We start from the raw sequence: 25547 nt of genomic DNA, 5'->3' as shown, positions 1-25547 counted from the left end.
CAATCCCCAGAATCTCTCTCTTTCTCTCACACGAAATAACAAGGCAGCAGCAAGTTTTGCTGTACCAATAGCCCTTCAAATATATCATGCATTCCTGAGTCCCTGGGGCACTTTATGTGCAGATCTGTCTCAGTCTGGGGCCTGGGATGGCAGGTTCTACAAGCTTCCAGGTAGTAGGGGTGGGCTGGTCTCTGGTATGCGTTAAGTCACAGGGATGTGGGTTGCTGTAAATTGAGATTCATTGGACTAGAACCCTACTAATCCTTTATGTAGTGTCTGGCTGCTTTCCTGTTGCAAGAACAGAGCTGAGAAGCTGCTGCAAGAACATGTTGCCCACAAAACTTAAAAGTATTTCCTCTCTGGCTATTCCGGGAAGGACTTAAATCTACTCTAGAGCATCCCCTGCCTCATCCTTTCTTTCCCTTCTATGCCCTTCATCTTGTCTTTGTGCTCTTAAGTAGCAAGGAGGGAGGATGCTGGTTGTGTGTCCTGCCTGAGGAGTCCATGGGCTATCAGAATGTATGTGTCTGACTGAAAGCCACCTTCTGCGCTCTAGCTAGTGCTGACTCTTAAGAAATGCCACAGAGCACAGACCTAGAACTGTCAGGCCACCCACCCTTTTGCAAACCTGTCCTGTAGGTGGAGCACTTGCAGCAAGAGACAGCCTCATTGAGAAAACAGATGCAGAAAGTAAAGGAGCAGTTTCTTCAGCAAAAGGTAAGACATGAGAAACAAGTTTTGGTCATATTCTGAGTAGTCTGTTTGCTTCAGTAGAACAAACTCAGAAAGAGGAAAGCATCTAGGCCTTATACTTTTTAAAGGCATTGTACTTGTTCTAACTTGTCCTCCATTGCAGTCAGTGAGGCAGCATGCCATTTCTCCCCGGAGGTAGGGTCTATGATCCTCAAAGACTGAGTGTAATAACTACCATTGTGGTACCTGTCAGAATACCCTGTCATTATTACTTCCAAGATCTGTGTGTTATACGTTTTTTTTTTTTTTTGGTCAGTATGTGTTGATTGTGTTTGGTGTATAAAGTATATGAAAAGCTTACACCACAATCTAACATTAAAAACAAATTCAGTTTGTACTCAACAGGTCTATGACATAAAGTCTTGTATTGTGAAGCCCTTGTCTCCTGATGGAGGAATGGCTGATTCCTTGCTTCACTGCCAGCATTAGTTGAATGTTTTGTTCTAAGAGAAGAAGATCCGCCAGAGCTTGTTTATAAGTTATGTTTCAGTTTATTACAGAGATACATGAAGGACTAACTTTCAGAATTCAAGCACCCCCAACTAAAGGGAGATTAGCCCTTGTGAGATTACCCAAAACATATAAGGATACCAGGAGGATAATGGGATGTTTCACACAATGTCCAGATTTGGGGGGCATAGTTTGTAGTCACATCATGAGACAGAAATCCAGACATGCCATCATCATTGGTATTTCTCAAGGAGTAGTGTTAGATTTCATGGTGTATTGTTTTATGTATAAAAAGTTGTGCCCTAGGGCTAGAGATATAGTTTAGTGATTAGAGCTCTTGCCTCTAATTCTCTGAGAACGTGGGTATGGTGGGTTATGCCTTGAATTGTTGGTAAACATTTTTATGTAAGCCAGCCTTATTTCCTGGGCAAGATGTTGACTGACACTGGTTTATTACTTTTGTCTTTTCCTGAAGGTAATGGTAGAGGCCTACCGGCGAGATGCTGCTTCCAAAGACCAGCTCATTAGCGAGCTGAGAACCACAAAAAAACGGTTGGACTCAGAGATGAAGGAACTGAGGCAGGAGCTAATGAAGGTGCATGGAGAGAAGAAGATTGTGGAAGTAGAACACTCACGACTGCAAAAGGAGATGTCCCTGGTTCACCAGAAGATGGCCGATCTCGAGGGGCATCTTCAGTCAGTGCAGAAAGAACGAGATGAAATGGAGACTCACCTGCAGGTAGGATGCAATACAGAGGTTGTGCAATGCAAGAGATAGGTTCAGCCAAGTGTGCTGAGGGCTTACTGTATATAAGGTAGAATAAGGAACATTGGCCAAGGAAGGCTTTTAAAACAATCTAGATACTAGGCCTTCCTGAAACTAATATTCAGATAAGTCCAGGTTGTGATGGCATATGAAAGAAACAAAGAAGAGTAAGCACCTGGACATGCTACTCTGTGACGGGGTCTTTGGAGCTACTACGGTTGAGCCTCAATGTTTATAAAATTGGCACCAGACAAAAAGGAGAGAGTGCTCTGCAGATAGCCTGAGTTTAGGCAGGACAGTCACTGAAAGGATCATGTAGCTACCCATGCCCTTTGGACAGCCATACTTCCTGAGTCTTGCCATTTTAATGAGTGCAGTGACTGGCTTGGCGATCAGACAAGGTAGGTTTAAGGGATGACTTATGAGTAGAGACGTCTCTCCTAAGGATCATCTCCTGCGGTGAGAAATTTGGAGAGTTGATATGCAGGATGCTAGAACCAAAAAGGTTCCATTTTACACATGACATGCTGAAAGTCCCTAAGAGGTCCAGGCAAGGTTCAGGTAGACAAGTGACGTGACCAGTATGTTTATGTAAGGATGGTGTGTCCAGTGTTCACCCAGAAGCACCTTGCTTGTTCCTTTCATGAGGCATCAAGTAAGTCCTGGGCTAACCTGAGCTTGTCTTTCCTGCCAGGACATAAACTTCAAAAAGGCATTTAATGGTCTGGACAGAGTGGCCAAAAATGTTTTTTATGTATATGGATATTTTGGCTGCATGTATATCTCTGTACCATGTGCATGCCACCCATGGAAGCCAGAAAAGGGCATTGAATCACTTGGAACTGGAGTTACAGATGATTATAAACTGCTGTGTGGGTTCTGGGAATTAAACATGGGTCCTCTAGGAGAGAATCGAGTTCTCTGAATTGCTGAGCTATCTCTCCAACCCTCAGAAATGCTGTTGACCTCTATGAAGTATTGCTCATCAGTGACAGATACCTGAAGTAGGTGGCTTTTTACTTACTGGCCATTCTTTGTTCTTTTTAAAGTCTTTGCAGTTTGACAAAGAGCAGATGGTAGCCCTTACTGAGGCCAATGAGACACTAAAGAAACAAATACAAGAGCTGCAGCAAGAAGCCAAGAAGTAAGTCTAAGCAGCATACACTTCCCTGTGAAGGGCTCCAGCTCTTCTGAGAGCAGGAACAGCTTGTACAGTCCTTGATGTTGCTGTGTTCCTAACATACTCCTTTTGGACTTAGGCTTATGAAAAGGAAGCCTGGAGCATGAGTTCTAAAGTACCATCATGATTTGGCAGTTACTTTTTTCCTATATAAGTTTATAAATTGGTTTGCTCAAGCATACAGAAGCATGCTCCTCCCTCAAGCTGGGGCTGAAACCCAGGATGTTGAGCATCACTGAGCAGGTGTTCTACCACTGAGCTACATCCCTAGCCCTAAAATCTCCTCCTTTTATTTGACTTTTTATTTCATACACTGGTGTCAATATCTTCACATTCCTGCTCCCTCATTAGGTTGACACTTTGATTATTCATCCATTTTACCCTTTTGTGCTCACACATATAAACCTAAACATATGACCCTTATCAGCAACTAGTAATATACACATGTATACACACACGTAAACACCCTTTTGGGCCATCTACCTACCTACCTACCTGTCTGTCTATCTATCTATTGACAGACAGCTGGGTTGTTTTGTTTTGAGACAATCTCTCTCTCTCTTTTTTTAATTAGTATGGCCCTCTATGAGCCCTTAATCATTTAATAGCAATTTCATTCTACAGTCCCATGATCAATATTCCAGTACATGTTTTAAACTAACACACCTTCTGCATAGCTGGGGTTCTTCTATCCCTATTATTCTTTTTCTTTTCTTTTTTTTTTTTATTGATTTTTATTGAGCTCTACATTTTTCTCTGCTCCGCTCCCTGCCTCTTCCTTCCCCGCTTCAACCCTCCCTCAAGGTCCCCTTGCTCCCAATTTACTCAGGAGATCTGAGACAAGTTCCAGGACAACCAGGGCTACACAGAGAAACCTCTCTCTCTCTCTCTCTCTCTCTCTCTCTCTCTCTCTAACACACACAATAATAAAATAAAAAATCCACCATTTAGCCCTGGAGGGTGAACTATAACATGTGCCCTTGGTATTTCAGGCCAGGGAGCTTGTTGGTTGTACAGGAGGTTAACTCCTCATTCTCACTCATGTCTCAGGGCCATCACAGAACAGAAGCAGAAGATGAAGCGGCTGGGCTCAGATCTGACCAGCGCTCAGAAGGAGATGAAGACTAAGCACAAAGCTTATGAGAATGCTGTGAGCATTCTTAGCCGTCGCCTGCAGGAGGCCCTGGCTACCAAGGAGGCCACAGATGCAGAGCTTAGCCAGCTCAGAGCTCAGAGCACTGGTGGTAGCAGTGACCCTGTCCTACAAGTAGGTAAACACATTTCTCCCTGTCAAAGTCCTTATGACTCTTTTTTGACTTTGTTCATTTTTTTTTTTGAAATAGGTTTCTCTGTGTGATAGCCCTGGCTGTCCTGGAACACTATTTGTACCAGGCTGGCCTTGTTGGCATTAAAATCATGCACCTCTCCATCTGGCTAGAGTCCTTATGATTTTTTTGAAAATAGCAAAAGTGCATTCTATCAACATTTTCTAGCTCTAAAATTTTTATGTCACTGAGGCCAGCCCTCCTCTCCTTTTCAATTTTTAGTTTTCATTTGGAGACAATTCAAGTTATCTTAATATCTGGCCTTAAATTTTGTAGTCCTTCTTCCCCAGCTCACTAAGTATCTGGGAGTATAAACAGCAGCACCACATCTGGCATAGACAGCATTTCTTTAACAAATGACTTGCTCTGCCACTGGACTTTTAGTGACATATAGAGTATCTCATATGCCGTTGAAGAAGCTCCCCTGGCCTGTAGAAACTGGGCTCCTGGCTGAGGAGCAGAGGGAGAACTTGTTTCTTCTGTTCTATAATCTTCTCTGGATAACCCTAGGTCCCATCGGGAGAGAGGTACAGACAGAGACAATATGGTATTATATGCAGTGAGAAAGGAAGGTACAAGAGGTAGAATCTGATAGAGTTAAAAAAAAATTACAGGAGGCATCGGGGGGAAGCACTTGGGCTGGGAGGTGAGTGGAAAGTGTTTGGCCTTGCCCATAGTGAATGTGGAAAGTGAGCCTTGTCACTTTCCTGTCCTTTCATGTACGTAAGTGTACATTAGGATAGTAAAGTTTGGGAATCTCTGGTAGACAGGTTTTATTTTGTTGCCGTGGCTGAGAGGTGACAGCAGAATGAGGGCAACAGGTCAGTAAACCACATAGCTCTGATGAGGAACAGTAGAGTATGTGTTCAGGATCATCCAAATGTCACTGCATTAGGAAAATTCTATTCTTTAGGATTTTCCTTTTTTCTTGTTTTTAATAGTTTTATTTTACTGTGTGTACGCGTATGAGCAGATGCCATGGGAGACGGTGTCAGATTTCTTGAGCTAGAGTTACAGGCTGTTGTATACCACCGTACATGCTAGGAATCAAATCGTGGTCTTCTGAAAGAGTGAAAAGTACTCTTAACTGCTGCATCATCTCTTCAGTTCCCTGTTTCTGTATGTTTTTGTTTTGTTGGTTCAGAGTAGTCAAGGCTGGCCTTGAACTCACTATATAGATAAGGATTCCTATTCCTCATATCTCCACCTCTAAAATGCTTGGATTAGAAGTGTATACTACAATGCCAAACTTGTGTTTTTCTTTTTGAGACAGGGTCTTAGAATTTTGATCTTCTAGCCTCAGCCTCCCAAGTTCTTAGAATATAGATTTATAATTATAAGATTATATCATAATATGGATATTTGCTTGTACAGTTGAATAAGTTACTTCATGAAATATTGAGTGGCCTAATCACCATGTTCCTTTCTGTTTGTCATTTTAACCCTTTTGGGTCACCTAGTAAAGGCAGCAAAGTGTGGAGTGCTCTGGAGTCTAGAATCTGTAACTGAGAAATAGCATATCCCCAGAAGCTTTAACTATGGTCTTGTTTATGGTGGGCTGGAGTAAGGAAATGACTTTGTCTTACTGTATACCTTTTTACTCTCAGTCATAACACAAGAGTCAACAATAGAACCTCCAGCCAGAATAGAGAAGAGGGTGCCTGATCTGGCCATGCCCTATAGTCAGACTGATGAATATCTTTTTTTAAAAATATTTTTTTAAATTTTATTTATTATGTATACAGAGCTCTGCCTGCATGTATCCCTGCAGGCCAGAAGAGGGCATCAAATCTCATTACAGATTATTGTGAGCCACCATGTGGTTACTGGGAATTGAACTCAGGACCTTTGGAAGAGCAGCCAGAGCTCTTAACCACTAAGTCATCTCTCCAGCCCCACTGATGAATATCTTAAATATCACCATAGACCCTTCATCTAGCAACTGATTGAAACAGAGGCAGAGACCCGCATCAGAGTAGTGGACTGAGCTCCCAAAGTCCAGTTGAAGAGTGGAAGGAGTGAGAATATGAGCAAAGAGGTCAAGACCATGATGGGTACACCCACCGAAACAGTTTACCTGAGCTAATGGGAGCTCACCAACTTCAGCTGGACAGGGAAGGAACCAGCATAGGTCCAAATTAGTCCTGAATGTGGGTGACAGCTGTATGGCTGGGGCAGACTGCAGGGCCACTGGCAGTGACACCAGGATTTATCCCTACTGCTTGTACTGTCTTTTTGGAACCCATTCTCTTTTGATGCCTTGCTCATCCTGGATATAGTGGCCTTTGACCTTCCCCAAAGCAATGTCCCTTACACTCTCTGAGGAGTGGCTGGGGGCTGGGGGGTGGTAGGGGAGAAATAATGGGGGGAGGGAAAGGAGTGGAAACTGGGATTGGTATGTTAAAATGAAAAAAGATAGTTTGTTTTCTTTTTCTAAATAAATAAATAAGAGCCTCCAGCCAGGAATAATGGCATAATCCTAATACACAGGGAGCTGATTCAGGACGATCAGGATTTCAAGGTTAATCTTGGCTTTGGCAAGTTCTAGGCCAGCATGAGCCACACAAGACCTTATGTCAAATAAACAAAAGAATAATACTTCCTGAATTTTGAGGCTGAGGAGAGAGGTTCACTAGTTCAAAGCCAGTCTGGGCTCTTTAGTAGGGAAGGTTCTGTCTCAATAAAACAAAACAACAGGGCTGGTTAAATGGCTTAGTAGATAAGGCCTTTTCACCATGACTGATAACTTGAGTTTGAGCCTCCATTACTTGGAAGAAGGAAAGACCTGACTGCCACAAGTTGTCCTCTGAGCTATACATACAAACAAGGGCATCTGTGCACTTGCGCACACACACAAAAAATAAATTAAAAAGTTAATAAAAATTTAAAAACAACAACTACAAAATCTAGAATGTAGTCAATTATGTGTCCATGAAAGTTGCAGGAGGAAAGGGCCATTGGCTAAACATGACTCCCATTTTGGATCTCAGGAGAAGATTCGAGCTCTGGAGGTGGAACTGCAGAATGTTGGCCAAAGCAAAATACTGTTGGAGAAGGAGTTACAGGAGGTGATCACAATGACTACCCAGGAGCTGGAAGAGTCCCGGGAGAAGGTGCTGGAGCTGGAAGATGAGGTAACACCTGTATTACCAAGCATAGAGTTGCTGTCTGCTCAGCATTGCTCCTTGGCAGTTGGTTACCTTGTGATTGTTGTTGGATCCGATTGTTGTCAGTATTCTAGGGAGGATGAAAATAATTACCACTTTACAGTTATAAAATAGCCACTGAGACTTATATTCTAAGGCAGGTGTGTCTAGCCTGTAACCTGTGTACCACATGAGACCCAGGATAGCTGTGAATCCATCCTAGCAGATTTGTAGATAACAGATTTGTCCTATTTCAGTGCTCAAAGGTTAGATAATCCTGATCTTTTCCCAGTTAAAATTCTTTGATTGTAAATAACAAACCTAAATTAAACTTGCCAAAGAACTGAAAACTTGGAAGCAGTTTATTGGCCCTATTCAGACAGTGTTGTCATTGTCACTAACGGCCCTGTCACCAGCCCCTGGCCTACCCCACTGCCTACAATGCTTCTACAGTAGTCTTTAGGATTATTACATACTTTTTAGGCATGTGTGTTTTATTTAGCCATCTCTATCCTTTCCTCAAATGGGTGTGCTAAGATCAGCCCAGCTTCATGCCCATTTGTGAGTAGCTTGGCAAGGCTACTCACAGTAGTTTTGGGGCTCTCTTTTCTAGAGGTCTATGAACCCAAAAGAGCAGTAACTTCACAGGTAATGAGTCAAGGATAGTTTGTGCTTTAGTGGTTAGCTCTTGTTGAAAATTGCTCTCCTGTTTCAGGTGAGTATCATAATTCTGTCTAGTAGAATATTGCATGTCTGGCGGTGAGGTTGGTGTTGCTTTTGATACAGTCTCCTATAGCCAGGCTGGCCTTAAACTGATCCATCTGGCTCTGCCTCCCAAGTACTGGGGTCATGGGCATGGATCACCAGATCTGCCCAGAGCATGAAGTTTTACATGTATCAATATCTTTCAGCTTCAAGAATCCAGAGGCTTCAGAAAGAAGATTAAACATCTTGAAGAGTCAAATAAGAAACTGGCTCTAGAGTTAGAACATGAGCGAGGGAAGCTCACCGGCCTCGGACAGTCTAATGCAGCTTTGCGGGAACACAACAGTATCCTGGAGACTGCACTAGCCAAGAGGGAAGCTGACCTGGTGCAGCTGAATCTCCAGGTGCTGAGACCTATTTGCCAGGAGCAGCGTGAGAGTTATGTGGACCATATTTCCTGTCAGTGTCTTACCATATTGAGTCATAGCCACTTTCAGGGTATTACCACACTTGGCTCAGAGGCTCAGAGGAACCTGGCCATTGCACCTGGATCCTCCAGCTATAAGAGCCTGTGGTCATTGTACCAAGTTCATTAGTTCTTTTTACACAGAAGACTCCTAGTGGGGCAGATCAGACTATCCTCTGGTTCTAGGAGCACAAGAACCGGTGCAAAAGTCCTGACATGATTTAGAACTGGGATTTGAACCCCAACTTGGTGTCTTATTGTAGATTCTGTTCTTAGCTCCTTAAGGTTCTACAATGCTTTAGAGGTAGCTGAACACTTCAGGGGAAGTTTCAGAATGTCACATAAGGGTCATGTCACACACAATCTTAAAAAATGTAATTACTGGAAAAGTTAACTTAAATTTTGTTCTAGTTCCTACCACTCCTGTCCTTGCTGGGCTGCCTTGCTTATAAATGCATGTCTTATGATCTATCTATATATCTTTCTTTTGGGTTCTCAGCTGTGTTTTTTTTAAATATTTATTTATTATGTATACAATATTCTGTCTGTATGCATGTCTGCAGGCCAGAAGAGGACACCAGACCTCTTTACAGATGGTTGTGAGCCACCATGTGGATGCCGGGAATTGAACTCAGGACCTTTGGAAGAGCAGGCAATGCTCTTAACCTCTGAGCCATCTCTCCAGACCTCAGCTGTATTCTTGAACACTGCCATGTGACACACTCCTATAAGATCAGACTTCTGCACTTGCTTATTTATTTGTTTCTGAGGCTGGCCCTAAATATACTAGGTAGCTAAGGGTAACTTTTAAAAAAAAATATATTTATTTATTTATTTATTAATTATGTATACAATATTGCCTGTGTGTATGCCTGCAGGCCAGAAGAGGGCACCAGACCCATTACAGATGGCTGTGAGCCACCATGTGGTTGCTGGGAATTGAACTCAGGACCTTTGGAAGAACAGGCAATGCTCTTAACCACTGAGCCATCTCTCCAGACCTCAGCTGTATTCTTGAACACTGCCATGTGACACACTCCTATAAGATCAGACTTCTGCACTTGCTTATTTATTTGTTTCTGAGGCTGGCCCTAAATATACTAGGTAGCTAAGGGTAACTTTTAAAAAAATATATATTTATTTATTTATTAATTATGTATACAATATTGCCTGTGTGTATGCCTGCAGGCCAGAAGAGGGCACCAGACCCATTACAGATGGCTGTGAGCCACCATGTGGTTGCTGGGAATTGAACTCAGGACCTTTGGAAGAACAGGCAATGCTCTTACCCACTGAGCCATCTCTCCAGCCCCCTAAGGGTGACTTTTAACTTCTAATCTTTCTGTCCTGAGTCATGGGATTACAGCCATGCCTGTTTTGTTTTGTTTTATGCCTAAATGCTGGGAATCAAATCCAAGGCTTTATGCCTGGTAACCAAGCAGTCTACCAACTGAGCTATATCTCCAGTCCCAGCTTCTCCCTTCCCAACCTTGTTTCCTTTCCTTTAATGTCATCATTATGTAATGCTACCTCTCTTAGGTTTTATTGCAGTGAAGAGACTGTGTCATGAGTGGTCTCTCTTATAAAAAAAACATTTAATTGAGGGTGGCTTGCTCACAGTTTCAGAGGTTCAGCTCATGATCATGAAGGGAGGCATGGAAGCATGCAGGCGGGCTTGATGCTGGAGCTGAGAGTGCAACATCTTGCAGACAACAGGAAGTTGACTGACTCACATTGAGGGAAGCTTGAGAAAAAGAGACCTCAAAGCCTATCCCCACAGTGACACACTTCCTCCAACAAGGCCACACCTCCTAATAGTGCCACTCCTTTTGGGGGCCATTTTCTTTCAAACCATCACAGTCCACTCCCTGCCCCCCAAAGGCTTGCTTACAGCCATATCATAATGCAAAAAAATATATCCCATAGTCTATCATAGTCTCAAAAATGTTTCAAAGTCCAAAGTTTCTTCTGAGACACATGGCAATCTCTTAACTATAATCCCCCTATAAAGATCAAAATCAAAAAGAAGATTACATATTTCCAACATATAATAGTATAGACTGTACATTAACATTCAAAAACATGGGGAAAGGAACATAATGAGGAAATACTAGACCAAAGCAAGACCAACACCAGGTGGCAAACTCCAAACTCTACATCTCTATGTCTAATGTCAAAATGCTTTCCACATCTCCAATTCTGTTCAACTTTGTTGACCGCAACACACTTCTTTCTCTTGGGCTGGTTCCACTCCTTATTAGCAGCTCTTTTCGGCAGGTATCCCCTGACTCTGGCATCGCTAAAATCTTAGGTTCTCCTAGGCAATCTAGGCTGCAGCTTCACACAATGGCCTACTAGGCCTTTACTCAGGGACACCCCTGACACATGCCTGGCCTCAGTGGCTGTCCATAGGTGCAGAGGCAACTTCTATAACCCTTAACTCTGATGCCAGAACTACATGGCTGAAGCTGCCAAGTTCTGCTGCTTACTGGGGCTGGAACATGACCCCCTTGTTCAATTACATCTTCATTAGCTTTCTGTTTTCCTTTACTTCCTAAGCTTGGCTGTCCTTCAACTTGATCCTTAGACCAGGCTGCCCTCAAATTCATTTCCTCCAACCTCTGCCTTCCCAGTGCTGGGATTAAAGATATACACCGCCACACATAGCTCTATTGACTTTTCTTTAATTCCTCCCACAACTTGGAAACTTAGCTGGCTGAGATCTTACCCTGAGGTCAACACTCCCTTTATTCTATTTATCTCCATGAACAAAGAATTTATCTCCATTCCAGCTTTCTGTTGGTTTTCTCCTCAAAATATACATTTTGTAATTTACCCTGCTCAGCTTGCTACTTTTCATTACAAATGTTCATTAGAGTTACCACAAATATCCAAAAGACATAGTCTAGACTAGGCTGTTTTTGAGATTTCATCTGGCAATGATATTAATCTAAAACTCTTCCCTTTAGCCTTAGATAGACTCATGAGACAAGGGCAAAAGGCAGCTACTTTCTTCACTAAAATATCACAAGAACGATCTCTAAGCAACATATTAAAATTCTTCTCTGAAACCTCTTGAGTGTACCACTGACAGTTCAAATCACTCTTAGCAATTCTGTCTTCCAAGCTCCTACTATTATGGTCCGTTAAGCAGTGCTTAAAGCATTCCACTGCTTTCCTAACCCAAAGTACCAAAGTCCATATTACTCCATGTAAAAGCATCATCAGGCCTATCAATACCCCAGTCTCTGGTACCAACTTCTGTTTTAGGTTTTTTTTGTTTTGTTTTGCTTTTTTTTTTTTGTTTTAGGTTTTTATTGCTGTGAAGAGACACCATGACCATAGCCACTCTTATAAATAAAACATTTGAGTGTAGCTTGCTTACAGTTTCAAAGGTTCAGTCCCTTATGATCATGAAAGGCAGACATCCTGGAGCTGAGTCTTGCAGACAACAGGAAGTCGACTGATTGTCACACTGAGAGAAGCTTGAGAAAAAGAGACCTCAAAGCCTGCCCCCAAAGTGACACACTTCCTCTAACAAGGCCACACCTCACCTCTTAATGGTGACATTCCCTTTGGGGGCCATTTTCTTTCAAACAGCTCCACCATCGTACTGGGCTCCACATGATGGTTGACGGTAGAGGATCCCAAATTGTATTTAGGGTTGTATAGGTGCTTGGGATTGATATCGTTTCTTATTCATCCTTTCATGATGTGATATAGGTGCAGGCAGTTTTACAGCGCAAAGAGGAGGAGGATCGCCAGATGAAGCAACTTGTTGAAGCCTTACAAGCCTCATTAGAAAAAGAAAAGATGAAAGTAAACAGCATGAAGGAACAGGTATGTTGTTAGCTTCAAATTCATAGGACCTTCTAGGAGATATAGACTGTGGGTGTTGGCATACAAAAGAATTCCACGATAGCCCAGAATGGAGTATAACAAGGTTTATTTATTTGGGGTTAAACTCACAGAAAGGGTAGCAGTCCAGCTGGGAACTGGAACCGAATCCAACAACCAAGAGGGCTCTATCTATAGGTCATGAAATCACACCCAAAGTGGGCCAGTATCTTTTTTTTTTTTTTTTTTTTTTTTTTTTTTTTTTTTTTTTTTTTTTTTTTGGTTTTTCGAGACAGGGTTTCTCTGTGGTTTTGGAGCCTGTCCTGGAACTAGCTCTTGTAGACCAGGCTGGTCTCGAACTCACAGAGATCCGCCTGCCTCTGCCTCCCGAGTGCTGGGATTAAAGGCGTGCGCCACCACCGCCCGATGGGCCAGTATCTTAAAGGCTATTGGCTGAAGGAATTCTGACAATATATGGGGTGTCCTTCACATGGTGAGTTTGTTTCTAAGGACTGGGTTCTTATGACAGACTGCAGAGAACATTGTTTCTTTGTAGAAAGTAGCATTAAATGACTTTAGCAGTGAGGGACTGGAAAAGACCGACTTAAGCCACCCATATATATGCACATTAGTCTTTTCTAGAAAAAGAACTCTCTGTAAAGTTTAAAAAGCACACTTCCTGTTTGTGCACACTCCTGTAATCCCAGCATTTAAAAGACCGAGGCAGGAGGATCTTGACTTCAAAGTCAGCTTAAGCTATATGTAGTTAAGTTTGAGGCTAGCCTAAGCTCTATAGCAAGACCTTGTCTAAAAACAGTCAAGAAATACGGCTGTATATAGCCTTAAAGTATACAGACTTATCTTTGTTACTGGCTCCTTTCCACATTCCAGTTTTACTGATCTGTCAGGTAAATGCCGGATCTGATTGACAGATTCTGCCTCAGAAGATAAGGTAGATCAATCAAGGAAGATTCCTGATACTAGCCTTAGGTTTCCACATACAACAGTCCTGGGTGCACATCTGCATACACACACACTAAACACATTCAAACATGCATATACACACACACAACATTTGTGTTGGCCTTGAGAGGAAAATACACAACAGACCAGTTCCACGTTGGTTTGGTGTAGGGGCTTGGTATTCCATCACATTTGTGTGTGAATAATGTCAACTTCTCACTTTCTTCTAGATGGCTGCAGCCAGGGTAGAAGCTGGACACAACCGCCGTCATTTTAAGGCAGCTACTTTGGAGCTGAGTGAAGTGAAGAAGGAACTGCAGGTGAAGGAACACATGGTACAGGCATTGCAAGCTGAAGTGGATGAGCTTCAGTGAGTACCTGCTGCTTGCACAAGGACATCCCAGGGCTGTGTCCTCGATGACCATTTTCCATATAGCACTTCAGAGCTACTGGGGTTTTCTTTCATCTTTAATTCATTTTGAATCTCACAGAAAGAGTCATGTCTTTCCCTAAGGAGCCAAGTACTTTACGAACAAGTCAAAAGGACAGAGTTATCTGTCTGACTGTTTCAGGAAACCTAAGCTTAAACTTAACCCAGCTCTTCCTTGACTTCTTTTTAGAATACAAAGAACCCCAATTTGAGCACTCAATCCAGGGATATCCTGAATATTCAGAGATTCCTTGTAGCTTCACACTAATGCTAACATCAACTCAGACATGTAAAAAGGGGCAGGATAAACCCAGGGCTATACACAACACATCTCTATAGCAGCCCCAGAGGTCTCTGTTTGTTGTGTTATGGAAGTGTCTGAGTTTTGTGTACTCCCAGAGTAAAAAGGACTTTCTTTGTAGGGTTAATGAAGGTAGAACATTGGAAATACTCTACACTACCTACAGCCAGTGGTAAAGGGTTTTCACCATAGACAGCTTTGGGGACAAACTAAGAGAATTTTGTCATTTTATTTTTAACCTTTTTGTTTGTTTAAATGCCAGGATTCAAGAGGGAAAGCATTCTCAAGAAATAGCACAATTCCAGACTGAGCTTGCAGAAGCTAGAACCCAGCTCCAGCTCCTACAGAAGCAGCTGGATGAACAGATGAACCAGCAGCCCACAGGGAGTCAAGAGGTGACAGCTAGGTCCTTGCTGCTCTGTCTGTTCAGACAGAAATTATATTTTTTTTATAAATGTAATACTAAAAGATGGTAGAAATTCCTTAGAACTGTTTTACAGTATAAGTCATTATTTTAAAATTGTGTTAGTCATGTGCTGCCTTCTTTTAGATGGAAGATCTCAAATGGGAATTGGACCAGAAAGAACGAGAAATTCAGTCCCTGAAGCAGCAGCTTGACTTGACAGAGCAACATGGCAAGAAAGAACTAGAGAGCACACAGCAGACATTCCAGGTTGGTGCTATCCCTATCCCAAGCCCTGGATCTGGATAGAAGGGGTTCTCATTGAATCGGATCACCCTCCTGGCTCCCCCGCCTCACTTCAGTGATCTGAAGACACTGTCTCTGTTTTAGATTGAGGTTCAGCCGGGTGGTGGTGGCCCGTACCTTTAATCCTAGCACTCAGGAGGCAGAGGCAGGTGAAGCTCTGTAAGTTCGAGGCCAGCCTGATCTACAAGAGCTAGTTCTAGAACAGAAACTCTGTCTCAAAAAAAAAAAAAAAAAAAAAAAAGATTGAGGTTCAGCGTGATTTTCTGGTTCAGTTTACACAGATGGACAAGAAACTGAGACAAACCCAAGCACTATTCCTCTGTTAAACTGCATGAAGTGTACCAGAAACATGCTATGACCATATGCAATGTGTTTATGATCAACTTCTCCACAAAGGCTCAAATGAATAGTCTTTTCTGCTGAGGGAAAGGACCAGAAACATAACTTGCTAATATTACTTACCTGTTAAAAAAAAAAAAAAAAAAGGAAGGAAGAAAAGCACACACCTTTAATCCCAGCACTTGAGAGGGAGAGGTGGACTCTCTGAGTTTGAGGATACCCTGATCCACAGATAAGTTCCAGGACAGCCAGGGCTACATAAAGAAACCTTGTCTTGAACCCCCGCCCACCCCCAAAAGGCTCAAATTATTAGATTGGCTTATACTATTTCTTAGGAATGGTTTGACTTAGTCTAATAGTGGACTTTAGAATTTAAAGATCCTTGGGGTTAACTTTGGCCATGCAGATATTGCTGCTTGGAAAAGGCTCTATGTTAAGTGTCAAGAGTATTGAAGTGATGCTTAGCATCATTTACTGCTCTTGCAGAGGACCTGGATTTTGGTTCCCAGCACTCACAGAGCAGCTCCAGAAAGGCCAACACCCTCTTTTGACCTCTGAAGGCTCTGACATGTTCGCATAAACACACATAAGCACTCACACATAAATCAACCAATCAGTCAATCTAAAAATAGTGTTAGGAGTTGGAACTAGAGAGACAGCTCAGCAATTGAAAGCTTTTTTTTATTTTTCCAGAGGATTCAATTCAGTTTTCAGCACCACATGGGGCAGTTCACAACCAAATGTAACTCTAGCTCCAGCAAATCCAGCTCTTTCCTCTGGCTTCCATAGGCACCTGCACTCATGTGCACATAACCCACACAGACACACATAATTAAGAATAGAATAATTATTTTTTAAAGTCAAGAGTTTGCTTCTAATGAATTTTTTTTTAAAGAGTCTTTTTTTTTAATATTTATTTATTTATTATGTATACAATATTCTTTCTGCGTGTATGCCTGAAGGCCAGAAGAGGGCACCAGACCTCATTTCAGATGGTTGTGAGCCACCATGTGGTTGCTGGGAATTGAACTCAAGACCTTTGGAAGAGCAGGCAATGCTCTTAACTGCTGAGCCATCTCTACAGCCCCGCTTCTAATGAATTTGTTGGTGGCTAGGTTAACTATAGAGGAAATTACTGAGATGAAAACATAACTCATCCCAACAAAAACTAAGTCCTCAAAACTGACAAATTAACATCCATGTGGTGCTGGAAACTGTTTTTATTTTGCTTGTGTTTTGAGACAAGGTTTCTTTGTGTAGCTTTGGCTGTCCTGGAACTCAACTCTATAGACCAGGCTGACCTTGAATTTAGAGATCAGCCTGCCTCTGCATCCAGAGTGCTGGGATTAAAAGCATGCATCACCACCACCAGGCTAAGATGCTTGTTTTTTTGAGACAGGCCAAGCTGACCCACACCTTCTATGTGGCTAAATCTGGTTGGTGTTGAGCCTCCTGAGCTTCACCAGTGCTGGGGTTATTAGCATGTGCCACTCACTGTCAGGTATTTAAGACATTTTAGCTTGAAAAAAAAAAGAATCTGATCATTTTTCTTAGACTATCAAATCTGAGTTGGAAATGGTACAGGAAGATCTGTCAGAGACCCAGAAGGATAAGTTTATGCTTCAAGCCAAAGTGTCTGAACTGAAGAACAACATGAAAACTCTTCTGCAGCAGAACCAACAGCTCAAGCTGGATCTTCGCCGTGCTGCAGCCAAGGTAGGATTAGGTTACATTCCTTACAGGTTAACTGTTTATTTCATTTAAATTTGTTTGGGCAGATTGATAGGTTTTCTAGTCATTCACAGATCAACTAATACATCAGAGAAGTCTGCTTGGAAAGTGAGCCAGAACATTTTGTTTTGGTGTTTTTTCTAACAGAATATTTATTTCTCTTCTTGAATATACATATCTTGTTTTAATACTATTTTATACTAATAAACATACAGCCTTGCTGTGCCGCCATCATGGAACACAGGTAGCTTCAGGATGGGCTCAGGTGGGAACCTCATGCTATTGTCAATTCTGCTGGAGGGTTCAAATACCTGGCAGACTTTCTTTTCTTTTCTTGGCACAATCTACATAAATATTGCCAAATTTCTTAGGTTAGCTCAAAGTATAGGCTTGTATTTCAGGAGACTCCTATAAGAGAGCTCTAATGCAGTGTTTAGTTATTTCTCCTGAGGGCTGGCACAAATGGTTTGTACTTATGTGCATTAGGATTACTGGACTAGTTAGTTTTTCTTAACCCATTTACTATCAGACTCTCTTTATAAAAATCTAGCAGTTAGTCCTCTTTTCAGCAGGGGGACATGGCTCGGGGAAGGTTAGTTGTGGTGGAGAATAAGGAAGGGCTGTAGAGAGGCTAATGATGTGCTTTTACAAACAGAAGAAAGAACCAAAAGGTGAGTCCAACTCCTCCAGCCCTGCAACACCCATCAAGATACCAGACTGTCCTGTCCCAGCCTCACTGATAGAGGAGCTGCTGAGGCCACCACCTGCTGTGAGCAAGGAACCCCTCAAGAATCTCAACAGCTGTTTGCAGCAGCTCAAGTATGTTTTCTATGCCCCATTTTGTTCAGCCTTTAGACATGACGTGTTTTTCCTGTTGTTTATAGAGTGCCTATTTCTTTGAAACTCTTGTGAAGTAAAAGCTTTTTACTGGCAGAGCTTCTAGGGTCCATGTTGTAAAGTGAAAATAGCTAAGTAAACTATTTTGGTGGGCCCTTAAAAGGTCAGGTGCTACACCTGTACCCTATAGGCTGAGCCTCCTAACTTAGGACAGAAAAGACCATCATGGGTTATATATAGCACATAGGACCCTAACAGGCAGGTGATTTTATAAGGGGAAATCACAAGTGACAGTGGCCTTACATGATGGCTTCTAGATAGCAACTTGGTTAGCATCAGGGGTTCATGTCTTGCTCATGTTTCTCACAGAAGCACCTCTCAGAAAACAGAAACCTATGTTATAGTGTTTGCTGGCTTATGCCTAGAGAGAGTGGGGGAGGGAATGCCAGGAGCTTTTGCCTTCTTTAACTCCAGATGATTTTGCTGATTGGACTTTAAGGGAACCACATGTGTGGTAAAGCCCACTGTAGCTAGTGGTCCTTGTATAACTTAGAGTTTCTTCTTCTGCCTTCTCTCATATCCCCAGGCAGGAAATGGACAGTCTGCAGCGCCAGATGGAGGAGCATACCATCACTGTGCATGAGTCTCTGTCCTCGTGGACTCAGGTGGAAGCTACCCCAGCAGAGCATGCCCATCCCAAGGGAGACACAAAACCACAGAGTCAAAACAATGTTCCCAGAGAAGGGCTGGGCCAATGACTACTTGTTCTCATCACCACGTATTTGTGCCTGCTGAAGGAATATTCTTTTGTCAATATTATTTATTTGATTGTGTGCTCTGGTGGTTTTTTAAGAGATGAGATTTAAATTCCTCTTTGCGTTTTATCAAGAATTAAAATAACAATGAGGCAAGGATTAAAGAAATAGTTATTTTAAACAACTAGCTTTTCCTGTGTGAAATGATCAAGTCTCAGAGTTTGGATCACTGGTGAGATCTGAATGTCTGTTTGAACAGTTACTTGCAGAAGGAAGGATCTTATGTGTGGCTATAGACACACTTAAGGGTGTTGCCAGGAACCTGTTCTTATCAGGCACTATATACAGAGTGGGCTCAATAGGCACCAGTACATAGAGGTCTTTACTGTTTCACTCATTAAGACCTTTACTTTCCTACATAAATTTTTATTTGAACTTTTTGTTTTTATTTCATTTGTTTTTCAAACCATCCTACCTATAAAGGATGTATATGTAAATATTGAAAGTCTTTTAAAAAGGCATATGCCTGTATTATTTAAAGACCTAATTGTCTTACTGATTGCCTTTTGAAAATTTAATATTGAGAAACAGTATACATGTAGCTTTAGGGATGTCAGTAAAAAAATGTATTTTAAGAAATATAACTTATTTTCTATGCATCCTAAAACCAAATACTCTTGCACAGAAAGAATTGTGTTAATCTTTTTATTTCTAGGGGTCTTTCCTGTCAACATCTCTTTGAATTCTTAACACTGACCTCTCAGGTCTGTGGTTCCACTCACTTTGGCTTACCAACAGGCAGGACCAGTCAGGTCTTGAATTAGCAGGGGATGGAAGATCTCCAAGGTCTCCTCATACTGACTTGACATTTAGCGAGCCCAGGAAAAGAGCAGGAGACAAGGCAACCTAGGTCTGTGTGTGGGTTATAGGCTGTATCCATTGTGTCCTAAAGAGGGTATTAATGGGGCACTGTGAATATCTGTCAGTATGGTCATTAGGAACTACCCTGGACTTCTATTAAACACCAGTACTACTAGGAATCAGAATATCTGGGAGAAGGTGGGCAGCTGTGGTCTGAAAGACAGAAGGTTCAGAGACAGAAACATTGTTTAAAGTTAGCACTAAATATGTGATTTATTGCCATCTGCTTCCCAAACCATATACTAATGCTTCGTATACTGACTAGAAGTGTTGAAGTCTTTAATCTTTGTGAAAGCCCACGAAGAAAGTTTAAAATAAAGTGGGTTTTGTAATTCATGACTGTAATCACTTGGGAGGTAGAATCAGGAGAAGGATCAGTTCAAGACCAGTTTTCAGCTACATAGCAAGTTTGAAGCTCGGTTACATGAAACCAAAGATGGAACAAAAAAATGATTTGAAATATTAAGTTAGAAGGGAGAGAAAAGTCTGAAAAAGGAAGTTCTGAGCATTAGTGATCAGCCCACGTAGGTGTCTCTTATTGGGTTTCTTGTCTAATTTGTGGAGAATGAGTTGTTCTGTTGTAATATCCTATTAGGAGATTAACTGGTATGATTAAAGTAGAACTAATCACAATGATGTCTGGTGTTTGAAAAATATTCCCTAACAAGTATTGTACCTTTTACAATGTATATAGAATTTGTACAGGGTTAATCTTTAAAAAATAAAAATAAGCTTGAAAACATTACATATAAACATACCCTCTTTAAGTTAGAAACTAGGAAAGGGTGGTAATTTACATTTTTATTTATTTTGTATTTTAAATTTCAAAACCAAGAAATAATACTTGGGTTGGGCTTACTCTACAGCATAGTTATTTTCTCCTGTGTGGAGAGGTCTTTAAGAAGTCACGAGGAAAGAATATGCTAATTCTGAACTCATTCAAGTGAAAGTTGCTTTCATGTCTTCACCTATTTCTTCCACTGTTTTGATGTCCCATGTACATCCTCAGAAATGGCACTTCCTCTAGGCTTTGTTGTCTACCTTGCAGGTCCTTGGTCAGGTCCCTCTTGGTTCCATGGAAGTCTGGCATGTCTTGGCTCCATTTTTTTGTCCATTTTTATGCATCAATGTGTCTTTTCCTCACATTTATGGTTCAGAGATCTCTTAGATTGGAGCTGGCATTGTCTTAGGGTTCCCGTAGTCAGTCACCTTGAAGTTGAATTTTCAAATTTGCTATGAATGTTTTGATTGGTTGGTCGGTTTTGTTTTTTTCCTCTTATTTTCAAGGGACTTCACTGTATTTTATCTCCCAGAGTTTCTTCTTGGGTAAATACAGCTTGAGTTACTGTTGCCTGTGTAGTCAAAACTTGGAATTTTAGGTTTACTCATGAAAAACTGCAGTCACTTTGAGGATTGCTTTCTAAAGCAGGCTTACCACTGCATAACATTTATGCATATATCACATATGCTATATGTCCTATAGCTGACATCTTGGCTTGCATGCTTTATAATATTACTTATTTCTCTTATGTTCAAAAAAACTGCCAAGAGATTTCCATTTTTTTTAATAGTACTCGTCAGATTGGTGCCATGATCTTAGTATTTTATACTGTGTAGCAGGCAATGATTTTGAGAAGATGTGAATTTACTTGGGTTTGGGGTATAGGGAACAGGACCTGCCCTCTCAGAAAGTAATCTTAGTGTATGTATCAGAAAGCTTATGTTAAATTCTTTCTTCATTTCAAAATGTAACTTGTCCTAGTGTGTGGATTATTGTAAAAGCCAGAGGCCTACAGGATCACCATGACATATATTTTCATATATCTTGAAACAAAAAGTAACAAGTGAAGATTCTGGGAGTGAAAGTAAACATCATATTTGAAAAGAAAAAGTCTTAGAGACTTCCAAGGACCTCAGTGATAAGAATGGTATGAGATGTCCTGAGTCTTACCCTAACATGCTCAGTGGTTTGGAATTCTAGCCAAATCTATTCTATAGTAGTCTTAGGTTCTATCAGGATCCTTGGGTTGATGTCCAATTTAGAGGGTCCAAAATTTCAGTGGTTTTTGAGTTTCTCATTTCTATAAAAAATTTCCTCACAAGAGAATCAATCTTCATGTTGGGACTTTTCCAGGGAAAACTGTCGTAGGTAACAGACTGTAACTTTAAAAGGCATGTTGATTTGGGTTTTTTTTTGTTGTTGTTGTTTTGCTTCTTTTTTAAAAAAATATAAGCGTGCTCACGAATTTCTTACATTTTATGCAATAAACTATTTTTGGTAAAGGTTTTCATATTTCACTTGGAAGGGCTTTATTTTTAGTACTAGCACTTGGTCATATTTGGGAGTAGCTCTTTTTTATCTCATGTTGTTTCACAACATTTTAAAAGGTAATGTGTTCTACCAAAGTTTAAAGTAAGGTAGAAAGATTCACTCCTTGTGTCAGACCAGCAGAAGTAGCGTGCTGACCTTCATTGTGCTGCATCCACCATCACCATGAGGGAGCAGCACACATGCAAAAGCGTGTGCAGGGAGCAGAGGAAGGCCTGTCTACTCTATGCTCTTCAGCTGACTAGTCTCTGCTGGGTTAATTTTCATACCTCAAACAATTTGTTTTAGTCACTTTTTTTTGATCACTGCATTATCCTGGCCCAATGTTATTAATAAGCCACACAGTTTAAATCAAGATGGAAAAGGAGAAGGATTTGGGAACCTCAGTATTTAAATCACTAAGGTACTCAGAAACCTGATAGCTCATGCAGTATTAGGAAGCAAAGTATGAGGGAACTATAAAATGGGTTATTTAACACCCCTGCCATCCATGATGGGTGCCTTAGTTTGGGTTTCTATTGCTGTGAAGAGACACCATGACTACAGCAAATTCTTATTTTTAAAAAAAAAAAAAAAGCTGGGCAATGTTGGCACATGCCTTTAATCCAGCACTTGGGAGGTAGATGGATCTCTGTGAGTTCGAGGCCAGTCTAGTCTACAAGAGCTAGTTCTAAGACAGGTATCAAAACCACTAAGAAACTCTTGTCTCTAAAAACCCAAATAAATAAATAAACAGATAGATAATAATAGATAATAAATATAAATAATAGATAATAAAAAGACATTTAATTGGTGCTGGCTTACAGTTCAGAGGTTTAGTCCATGGTGAGAAGCATGGCAGCACACAGGCAGATATGGTTCTGGAGAGGTAGCTACATCTGGATCAACAGGCAGCAGAAACAGAATGACACTGGGCCTGCCTTGAGCATCTGAAACCTCAGAGCCCATCCCTGGGACATACTTCCTCCCAACAAGGTCACACCTCCAATAATGCCACTCCTTCTGAATCTAAGTCTGTGGGGGCCATTCCCATTCAAATCACCACAGTGGGTAACCATGATAGTCTCAGAGAGTCCCCAAGCCTAAATAGAGAAGACTCTGTGCCATTCACTACTCTCTGTCTACCTTTATATAACCTGCATCTCTGTCCTCATGGCCCTTAAAATAGATAGCATGAATGTGGCTCCCAAAACACTAGATGGTGACCTGTTGCTAAAGTTTCTTCCTGGGAAGATGTAAACAACAATGTAAGTTCATTCTGGGGAACCAACAAGTTTACTGAGATTCTTTTCTTTACAGAGTACAGGAATGTGGGTAAACCTGAAAGGATGAAGGCTTCTCTGTAATAGCATACATACATAGAGCACCTCTCCTAGTCTGCCCTAGCTTTATACTCTAGCCTCTCCAAATACAACAGCTGGTAGGGAGCAGCTTTTCATGAGAGGATATAAACAGGAAACCCAGCTGGGATAAAAGCCTTTTACAAGGGGCACAGCTTAACTCCCAAAAATAGTGGTTCAGAGAAGAGTCACTCATACCACCTTCACAAGCCTTTTGTGTTTTTCCATAGTTGAACTAGTTAGATGTGAAGATGGCACCTACTGGGCTGCAGTTTGGGCAGCCTAGATTAAGGAAGTGCTTTTCTTCCCTGGAGTTGGAGCTCCAGCTGCTCCTAGGATGGGGGCAGCTCTCTGGATAGAGTCATGGATAAACATATTTTGTCCCTCTTTCAGATAGGTATCTGCAGGAGGTGTTTTGTAGACTTTGCTTACATATAATCTGGGTCAGGATAATAAAATAGTCATGTCTTCTATATGAATAGACTATGGTAGTTTAACTATGGAGTGGTAGCCTTGCCTTATACACCTCACCTCACATGAAGTTTTCTGAGCATTAAATATTCATTCATCTACCCTCTGTCCACCTTTGCATAACTGCACTACCTCCATCAGGCAGGTCAAAATCTACTTCTCAACACTTAATGCCTTATCATTCTGAAAATAAATCCAGACCTTCCTCAACCTGCTGGGCCAGCCTGTTGTTGGCTTAGCTATAACCCTTAACCCAGAATTCCTGACCTGCTGCTTTCCCAGCTTAATTATATGGAACTACGCAGTCCCTATCTGAGAATCTCAGGCTCCTCGCTGTTGTTCCCAATTTTTTCTACTGAATTCTCTGCCATAGGCTGTTTTCTAGGAGACCATCTGTATCTATCTTAATATATGGCTAGAGAGCCACAAGTACAGTATACTTCTGGTAAGTCTTTGATTTTTTGAGACAGGCTGATCTTAGTGTTAAGTAAATGTGTTAGCCACTACACAAAGCTTCTAACAGTCTTAGTAAACAACAGTCTTTTTAAATAAACACAATAATAAAGCAAAAAACAAAACATCAAAAGTTAGTCTCCACTATTCTAGGATATATTCCCTGGGCCTGTTCCTTGAAGAAATACTACTACTTTACCCATCTCCCTCGGCCTACAATTTTCATTTATTTTGGTTTTTTTTTTTTTTTTTTTTTTTTGGATACAGGGTTTCTCTGTGTAATCCTGGATGTCCTTGACCTCACTCCGTAGACCAGGGTGGCCTTGAAGTCTGATATCTGCTTACTTCTGCCTCCCAAGTGCTGGGATTAAAAATGTGCACCACCACGCCCTGCTTAATTGAACATATCTAAATTTGCCTTATAAATCCTGGGGCTGTAAAAACCATTGGAAATTCATATCAGCATTTCTCAGTCATCTGGTTGGGTTTTTGTTTTGGATCTAGTTCAGTAGGCTTCCCTGAGTCTGTCTTGAGGAGTAATATCTTTAACTGAAGACATGACCTGAATGGTGTACATTCGAAGTTTGGCCAGCTTGTAAATCGATTCAGCATCATAACCTGCTGGTCTTCGCTCAAGCCTTTCTAGGGCATTCCTCGGGCCACCACTTTCTGATATTGAGAACTGGTTTTACGGTCAAGACCTCACTGGCAGGAAAGCAGGATGCACATTTGGACAGAAAAGGCATTCCCGCCTCGCCCCTCCACTCTGCCGCCTTCTAATTCCCCAAACAAGCAACCTACACCTTTCTTACTGAAGAACGCTCAAAGTACATGTGAGAAGCCGTTACACCAACACGGGATGTCATCGTATTCGGTGCCCTTGTGTTTTGTGGTCAGAAGTAAAATTATGGTGACATATGCATGTAATCTCAACATTCTATAGGCTCAAGCAGGAAGATCTCTATAGCAAGGCTCAAAAAAAATGAGAAAAGGACCAGCAATTAGCATTCGGGCATGGTGGCGCATATCTTTAATCCCAGTACTGGGGAGGCTTTAGCGTGACGAAAACGGCATGGGCATTTTGTGGGGACGGTCTGTTTCTCCAGAGAAACAGCTTCTAAACTTGGCCACCGTTTTGGACCCCAGTACCTACCTGTCTGACCGGCTCCTCTGGCCACAGTCTGGGTGGCCCAGGTGTTTAGACGTGTGGTGAAGAAGCAACTCAAGGCCAAGCGCCTACCGCTTGGAAGAGCAAACTGCGCCCAGCCAGAGCGCCGAGTCCGACTCAGGACCCCGACATGCTGTCCGCGCCACTGCCGGACGGCGTCTCTCTTGAATCA

At 41.6% G+C, this 25547-nt stretch overlaps 1 protein-coding gene and 1 long non-coding RNA gene across 3 annotated transcripts in view; one reads left to right on the top strand and one right to left on the bottom strand.

Moving 5' to 3' along the window:
- The window catches only part of Golga3 (golgin A3), a 50384-nt gene extending 30025 nt beyond the window's left edge, over positions 1–20359 (top strand). For both annotated transcript variants that reach the window (XM_041647871.1, XM_041647866.1), the window contains exons 12-24: positions 640–717; positions 1679–1942; positions 3019–3113; positions 4200–4416; positions 7465–7608; positions 8532–8729; positions 12515–12631; positions 13822–13961; positions 14585–14717; positions 14873–14995; positions 16925–17086; positions 17757–17920; positions 18525–20359. In XM_041647871.1, the coding sequence (XP_041503805.1) occupies positions 640–717; positions 1679–1942; positions 3019–3113; positions 4200–4416; positions 7465–7608; positions 8532–8729; positions 12515–12631; positions 13822–13961; positions 14585–14717; positions 14873–14995; positions 16925–17086; positions 17757–17920; positions 18525–18696 (2007 nt within the window). In that variant the 3' untranslated portion in view covers positions 18697–20359. The remainder of the gene's footprint in view (positions 1–639; positions 718–1678; positions 1943–3018; positions 3114–4199; positions 4417–7464; positions 7609–8531; positions 8730–12514; positions 12632–13821; positions 13962–14584; positions 14718–14872; positions 14996–16924; positions 17087–17756; positions 17921–18524) is intronic.
- A 41-nt stretch (positions 20360–20400) lies between these two features.
- On the bottom strand, positions 20401–25545 carry LOC121445771. Its single transcript, XR_005974002.1, has 2 exons — positions 25361–25545; positions 20401–20966 (listed from the first exon to the last, which is right to left on the bottom strand). It is a non-coding gene; the product is annotated as an uncharacterized LOC121445771 (long non-coding RNA).
- Between the last annotated feature and the right edge of the window lie 2 nt (positions 25546–25547).

This window comes from Microtus oregoni, unplaced genomic scaffold, assembly GCF_018167655.1.
Source record: "Microtus oregoni isolate MIOR12 unplaced genomic scaffold, Mior012 000003F_ref0000135, whole genome shotgun sequence".
NCBI lineage: Eukaryota > Metazoa > Chordata > Mammalia > Rodentia > Cricetidae > Microtus > Microtus oregoni.
This window is presented reverse-complemented; position numbering and strand designations above follow the sequence as displayed.